At 37.0% G+C, this 8311-nt stretch overlaps 1 protein-coding gene across 4 annotated transcripts in view; it reads right to left on the reverse strand.

The window, feature by feature from the left end:
* Positions 1-5167, reverse strand: part of LOC149184051 (histone-lysine N-methyltransferase ATX5-like) — a 274187-nt gene extending 269020 nt beyond the window's left edge. The window contains exons 1-2 of one of the 4 annotated variants that reach the window (XM_089417380.1): positions 4766-5167; positions 4569-4661 (exon numbers count right to left, since the gene is read on the reverse strand). In XM_089417380.1, coding sequence (XP_089273506.1) covers positions 4569-4615 — 47 coding nt within the window. In that variant the 5' untranslated portion in view covers positions 4616-4661; positions 4766-5167. Of the gene's footprint in view, positions 1-3418; positions 4126-4568; positions 4684-4765 lie in introns of those variants that run through there. The other 3 variants (XM_089417381.1, XM_089417382.1, XM_089417384.1) reach the window with 3 other exon arrangements.
* Between the last annotated feature and the right edge of the window lie 3144 nt (positions 5168-8311).

Consider the following 8311-nt stretch of genomic DNA (forward strand, 5'->3'; position numbering starts at 1 on the left):
TAACAAGTCAAAGTCAGAGGCCAAGGAAGCTGCCAAAGCCTATTTCAACCACACTCCGCTGGGCATTTGAGCAGGAACTTGAAAGGATCGAGAGGAACATCAGAATGAGATGAAATGAAACCTGCTCTGACAAGATTGATGCTGCCATTGTTCCTTGGATACCTGACACTGGGTCTGCACACAGTCAAGGTGCCAAGCATCTGAAGCAGATCAACCTTCATTGGCACACAGTGCTCAGCATTTCTCAAGCTATGGCAGGTCAAACCCTACCAGGGCCACCAAGGAAGGCAGAAGAAGGTCCTTGACAGGCAAAAGAAGATCCTAGACAGGCAGAAGGAGGTCTTGAACAGGCAAAGAGTAATTACGCAAAAAGTTGAAGCAGGTAATTAGGAAATATGAAGCACTTGCAAATGCTATTTGGCATTTTGAGGAGACTAAGAATGAAACCACTCTAGCTCAACCTGACCCAGTCATACAAATCAAATCCAACTCTGATGAAGGCATCTAGGAATCCAGCTTCCCTAGGACTAGGTTTTCTTTTTACTGTCTATAGCTAGACTGTTTTAGTAGATGTTTTTCAAGTTTTTAATATCAGATGATGAACTTATGTGAAACAGTGAAAAAACACTGTCACTCATTTTGGACCAAATTATAAGCCCTACTGTATGTCAGGTTTCCCAAGTGGCAGACTGCAGCAGGGACAACCTGCATGTATCTTCTTACTGTATACTGATACAATAGTTCCTAACCTACAAAAATAAACAACAGGTAGTTGTCATAAGTATATAATGGAAAAATTAAAAGCATGGAAAACGATAAAAGCCATAACTGTCCCAAGGAAATATCATGCATATCAACACTGAAAAGTCGATAAAGAGTGTAACTCTCTAGAATACATGGAAGTTGAAGCAGTTTACACAAGTTAAATATGAGACTTTCCAAGTTCACGGCTTTGACTTTGCTCGCTTAGTTTTCAATGAGTGTTCTAAATTGTATCCAACACCAACTAGTAAAACCAGAAGGAGGGAAGCAGATGTTTTAAAAATATCTCTCTGAGGGCAACATGTCATACTCTTTCATGTTGTAATCGACCAACTTAGCAGTTCCACATCGTTATCTCAAACAATTTCCTTCCGTGTATAGTATTATGAAATCAGATATTCAAATTACAAACTCAGAATACGAAATTCAAATAAGTTATTAAGCTGGGATATACTCTATGTCCAATAATCAATGTCCATATAAAACTGAACAGGCAGACCCAAAATGTCTCTGCAATCTGCCTGGAATGTCTCGGGTACAGCTAACAAGTCCTCAAATCCCTGACGAAGTCCCCAACACAAAAGAGGCGTTTCCTAGGAGTCCCCAACTAACGCCACAACGATGGGTACAAGGTTTTTTTGGGGAGGGAGAGATCCTTGTGCAACATAGAACATTACTATACAAATTGATTGAATGGCCTCCTCATCCATCGTTGTTTTCCCAGTTTCTTCCAAAAACTAGGTGGCTAATCCACTTCCCTTCTGAGCGAGAAAGCTTAGGCTTCCCTCTGTGTTTCCTAGTTTCTTCCAATAACTAGGTGGTGAGTCCACTTCCCTTCTGAGCGAGAAATCTTAAGCTTCCCGCTTTGTGTTAGTGTGGAACCTCACTCTAATTATCACCTCTACAATTGGAATCCAACTGTTTTATTCTACGAGTGGGGAGGATATATCGCGTGCAATAAGCAGGAAGAGAGTGGTTTCCCTGGAGGGAAAAGGGCAAATCACAAGCAGTTCACGCATAGATTTCAAAGGTTTGATTACACCCACTCCCGGTGGGCTTGGCAGTTTACAATACATTAATTTAGAATACTTCCCGACTCTAGTACGTCTTCATGTTGGGCAGTGAAGTTCACCTATCAACACAAGTTGAAAGCAGGCTTAAAATCTGCTACCCTATTGAGTCTGTGTTACTTTTTATCATTCAAAAAACATGTTTTTTTTCAATTTTGTACATTTCCTTTGGGAAAAATATATATATATATATATATAATTTGAGTTCATCTCAAATGGTGGGTAGGAATGATTAGTATTTTATTTCTCTGTGTGTGTCTGTGTGGGGGATGGTATGTCAATTGCGTTTATCTTGGGTGTTAGAAAAAATGATTGTTATCCTCCCTACCCAAATTCATTTCCCATAAGTGACATGATGAGCTTTGTGGTAATGGATTTGAGCCTTGTTGTTGAGTCTAATCATAGTCCAAGGAGGACCGAAACATGCATATTGTTCATATAGAATATAAAGATATTTCTCATGGAAAACACCCACATATGACACGTCTATAGTAAGTGACATGATTAGATTTATTGTAATGGCTTCGAGCATTGTTGTTTTGTTAAGCCTGAACAGTCCCTGGAAGATCAAAACATTTATATTCCTTATTTAGAATATAAAGATATTTCTCATGGAATATATATATATATTACACATCTAAAATATTATATTATTAAGTGACATGATGAGCTTTGTGGTAATGGATTTGAGCCTTGTTGTTGAGTCTAATCAAAGTCCAAGGAGGACCTAAACATGCATATTCCTCATATAGAATATAAAGATATTTCTCATGGAAAAAACACACACATATGACATGTCTATCATAGGTGACAGGATGAGCTTTATTGTAATGGCTTCGAGCATTGTTGTTTTGTTAAGTCTAAACAGTCTGTCGAAGATTAAAACATTTATATTCCTCATCTAAAATATAAAAATATTTCTCATAAAATATATATATATATAAATAATATTATCTAAATATATAAAATTATTATACAATTATTTTGAGACTCTCCAGCAAGGAGCACTGTAAGCTTTAGTCTCCATATACAGAATGCCCAGCTTTAAATATGGCACTAAGATAAAACTTATTAATCTTCTAAACCTTTAACAAATTAGGAAGAATTATAGATCCCGCTATCAAGGCATAGATTTGATATGGAGTATATTAATCGTTCTATTATACGAAAAGCTCTATGTTTTTCCTAAGACGAAAACTAGTGGTAAACACAGTCAAGTTATCCGTGGAGGGTGACAACGTGAGACATGGGTCTAAGGAAGTCAAAGTTATGCAAGGAGGGATGTTATATAAGCAACGTTAGGATCAAATCTCTTTAAAAGAATGACGGGTACAGCGCTTTCGCGGAAAACACAAGATACACGCAAATGCCGACATTGTTCTAAAACTTAGGTGTTAATCTCTGTGGTATATCAGTAGCGTCCCTTCCATGGATAAAATGGATTAATTGTAACAGCGGATAAGAATCACTTCCCCTACACAGGATAACCTTTGCAATGAATAGGAAAGGTCCTGAAAGATTTGCTCTGAGTGTTGCTCTAAGTGAGCTAGTTCTGCTCAAGCAGAAAAGATCCTAAGAGTTCTTACCTGCTCTGTCAATGTAGGGGATAACGTTTGAAGGGAAGCTTGTCTATTCACTGTCGGTCGTACCATAGTTCAGGACCCAGGTTACATGCTGGACAACTCTATAATCTGTCTCTGAACTGGATCGCCAGATATATTATAATGGGGACCAGGAGATAGGTGATGTCACGAATAGGAGCATCCAGAAGCAATTTTCCTGCTACTCAACAAGCAAAGCACTCATCTATACCGCAATCAAGAAAGCTCGCCAAAGGACCTCAAAAAGAAACGTAGAGCGATATAATTGCTGATTTAAGTTGTATAGTTTAATGGCCACAATTACTGATCAAAGTCATGCAGTTCAATGGCATTTCAGAGCCTTTTTTCCAATCAGCATAAGATGAGTCAACGCGTAACATAGCCTAGCCGCGCTATTATTTACTTATATGACCGATTCTTTTGCCTGCCACTGTATCACGAAGTATCTGCTTATAGATGACAGATGCTTTTTCCTTCGTATGTGAAAGCAAATGGCAACTTTTTGCCTGTTGAAGGAAGTACACCATTAGTCAAAGTTTTCAAATTTGCAGATTGCTTCTTCAGTAAGGGAAGCATTGCTCTTGATTTGATACGTCACAGGTTCGATTCCGAGGAGCCTCTAAAAGATCAAGAAGACCACGCCTGACAATTCCCATGCATCGCAAATTTTTCCTTTCTACTTCCGTTCTGAAATAACAGCCAGCTTCCTGGGCACCCACCTCATGAAAACAGTAAATCTAATACCCATATGAAAAGGAGATGTGAGAATTCTCACCCAAAGTGCCAAAGAGAAAAAAACAGAATCTACCATAAGAGTTACATCACTTTCAAAACTTAATTAATATTAAACTCATGAAATTTTGCTTTGAAAATTAACGTTAAAACACTCACAAATTTAAATAATTAACTAATTTTCATTAAATCAATGGGGTTTTAGAACAAACTATGATTTTCATAAAGTGGTTCGAATATACACTCATACTGTTCGGCCACCACAGCCTATCACTGAGTGCCAGATCAGCATCTGACTAGGACTCGACCGTTTTGTCTTGACATGTGGCAATCCAAAAACCCAATGGAACTGCAGAGTTAAAGATAAAAAGCAGCAAATGAAGTGAGACAGTGTGAGGGTTACCGGATAGAATGGCAGGGGACTGCACCCCCTCTTTGAGCATTAAACATTTGACCAGCGAACGAACAAACAGAAAACCTCTCACATTGTCAATTGCTGTGCCATGATAATTATTAACCTGTGTTAACGAAAGCCATTCACTGCAATTGCCCAAAAAACAGGGAAAAAAAAAACTAAGGGGCCTTCGCATCTGTGTCTACCTCTAATTCTGGACCATTTAGGGCCCCGAACCGCCCAAATTTATCAGGGTGAGTGCCGCACAGTTTTTGTCTGAAAATGGCAGAGTGAACCAGGGATTCCGCTTCTTTCTTTAATCTTTTTCTTCTCTTCTGGTGTGACTTTTCCCTCTTCTGTGCGGGGTTGCTTATAACAAAATAATGCTTGTTAATGGATTAATGGATTAACGAGGGTTGTATCACGGACAATCCGAATCCCCTGGATTACCAGCAACTGCCAAGCACCGCCGCTAAACTCCTCTAGGTTCGCGTCTCAATCTCGCTCGGCCCCATTTATGCTCTCCCGGGGCACTGGAGATAAATATTGCCAGGCCTCGTTTTCCTTTTCTTGTTTTTTTAGTTCTTCTATGTGAGATTTTGTTGTTGAGTCGGATGATGGGGGCCATTGGGGTTTTGTGGACTTCTCAGAGGTGTTTGTCCACGTGGAAACCATGTAAGAGTGAATGATTTTTTTAATTCTTCTCGCCGTGTACAAAAAGTATCATTCTCAGGAAACAAAGTTTACACTAAAAAATTAAAAATTTATATTTATATAAGGGGAAATGATGTTTTTATTGATCTTATTAAATATTAATTAATTGTTAAAAAGTAATTGGAATTTTAGAATAAAACTAATGAAAATAATATTTTTTTGAGTAAATAAATATTTTTTCTAATGAATATTAGTAAATAAATATTTATTTTATATATATTTGAAAATAAAATTGTCATATCAACATATGTATTCGAAATATTAAAAATTTAATATATATTTGAAAATAAAATTGTCATATCAACATATGTATTCGAAAATAAAATTGTTATATGAATATATATAAACTATAAAATTGTCATATCAATTTAGGTAAGAAAGTATATAAAAAAATTATAGTGGAAACATTTTATGCTTTTTAATTGTTCAAAATAATAAGAAGGGAAATTGACATTTTTGACTTAAAATTATCAAAAAAAAAATATTATTTCAAGTGAAAAACAATAAGAGTTTTATTCAAAATAAAACATTGTTATATGTTTTAGAGGAGCTTTTATTGAAAATAAAACATTGTTATATGGTTTAGAGGAGCTTCACAATCCTTAAAGAATCTTAAAATAGTTAATTGATTACAGACATAGTATCTAGCAAAAACGAAAAAGAAAACGAGTTATCATAGACCTAATAGACCATTTGTTCCACAAGGATATCAAATAGGAAGATATGATGCTGAAATAAACTTTTTAGATGGATAAAATTGTAGATATCAATCATCAACATTGCAAAATCAAGTTGCAATAGGGGTATTCAATGGTATTAAGTTCATTTTTACATTAAAAATGGTGATTTTAACAATCCAATTTTACAAGGATGGCAAGAGCAAAGTGAGTAATTTTTTACCCTAAATCAAGCATAGCGTATGTATGCTTGGGGTTTAGGTCACACTTCCAACAATGTTGTTGAAGCTTATGCCTTATATGAGGGTTTGAGGTAAATTGTGAATCTAGGAATTCAAAAGGTGATTATTTTTTGTGATTCCTTAAACATAATTCACCATTTATATTAAGGATCTCTCCCCTTAGATACAAAGTTAAGTCAGATTTTCAAGTGGATTTATCAGTTGTACTGATGAGGTGCTCAAAATTAGGCTCAAAAATCAAAGTGTCTAGCTTCAAATCGAAGAGCTCATCATTCTTATTCCAACAGTGCGAACGGCACATAAATCCGAGCTCATATGCAAAAGTTATAACAAATCAAAGTTCAGGTTTGACTTGGACACATGGAAGGATTGGATGACGTTGTAAGGTCCTTCAGCAAATGAGGAGGTGCCAAGTGGCAAGCCTCTATTGGCCCCTGCATGTCGAAAATCGCAATCGCAGGTGGGTCGGTGTTAAAAATCAGCCCCATAACAACCAAGGTGCAATGCGATAAGGTAAGCGAGGAGGCTTAATTCTCGAAGGGAGGTGTTACAAAATCGGCCCATGGGAAGTATCGAGTTGCGATGCGATCGCACATCTCACACGACACTACAGAATCGGCCCCGATAGGTTTGGGTTGCGATGTGATATCGCAATTGCAAATAGCAACATGGTGCGAAGTCCCGCATATACAAGAGCTTTGTACTCCGTTGATTGTGAAAGGATCTCGGACGCGATACATTTATACGATCCAGTTAAGAGTTCTGTTGGGTCCGTTGAATCGCAATCGCATATCGCCCGCTTGGTTCACAAACCATAAGACCGAAGGACTCCGTCAATTGCAATTTGCGATGGACAGTAGATGTCGACATATTGTGGCCCGCCGCACGACAAAATTCTCGCTCGGTTAACGGATTTTTGGAGCAAAATTGTGGGTTCATGTCAGATGTGGAGAAATTTGTGGAGCGAATAATGGGAAAACAAGGGGAAGTCATAATTTCTTCAGTTTTTCACCAAATTAGATGCAAAAAGAGGCTAGATAGCCATTTTTTAGTATTCTGAACTAATTGGAGCAAGTTTCAAAAGCATTTGAGCATTGTAAACATTAAATTTTACACTTCTGAGCATAATAGAGAAGCCTAAGCCATTGGAAGATGAACCAAGGAGACGTAGCCCAGGAGGGGTGAACTCCTTTATTATGTGCTTGTTGTAATGTGTTTTTGATGATGTTCTGTATATGTTTATATTGTTGTTCAGATTCTAGTTTATGTTAAATTGCTCATAAAATTAACATAAAAACTCTTCATTTCACTTGCAAAAATTCATGAATCCTTAAGCACAATGAAAGCATTTTGTTTATGATCTGAGGAAGATCTTAGCACTACAATCTAATATTATAAATCAAATCAAATTTGCTATCAAAGCACTCAAGAGATCCTCCTCTTTGCTATCTACGATTTAATTGTTTGCAAGTTTATGTCATGCTTACAAGGTTAAAACTCAAAAGAGGTGAAGGAAGCTGGTTGGAAGCCCTAAAGTTGGGTCAAGGGGAAGAAGAGAAAGGTTGCCACAGTCTGTAGAAAAGCCTATAGATTCATAAGCTAATGCAATTTGCTAAAACAAGAGATAAGAATATACTTCTACTCTTTACATCGGAATCCCATAAACATCGAGCAAACAATAATCAATAGAGGAAGAGAATCAAAGGCACATAACACAATAAATATCCGGGGAAAGCCACAACTCAAAACCCCACTATTTGTTTTGTATTAATCCAGAAAATCAAGATGAAATTACAATGCTTGTTCTCTCAAGAACAATCCCAGCACTCAGCAAATTCAATCTCCAACTCATAAGCAAGCTCAAGGCCAAAGCTTAGTCAATTCACAAGCTCTCCAAGTCTCTATTCCATTGTGTAATGTTAGGATATTCCGACACATAGGAAATAGTTAAGTACAACTTGGTCTAGTATAAAGTTAGGTAAAGTGTGTTTCTTTACTATGTACATTTTGACGGTCACGATATGTAGTGATCCGACGGTTCATTCTCTCCTCGATATTACCGACACTTGATTTGTGGCTTAACACCCGATTGGTCCATGATCTCTATTTAAAGAGCATG

Source organism: Pinus tabuliformis, chromosome 3_2 (genome assembly GCF_031772625.1).
Source record: "Pinus tabuliformis cultivar Carrire ecotype Pingquan chromosome 3_2, CPIR1, whole genome shotgun sequence".
NCBI classification, from domain to species: domain Eukaryota; kingdom Viridiplantae; phylum Streptophyta; class Pinopsida; order Pinales; family Pinaceae; genus Pinus; species Pinus tabuliformis.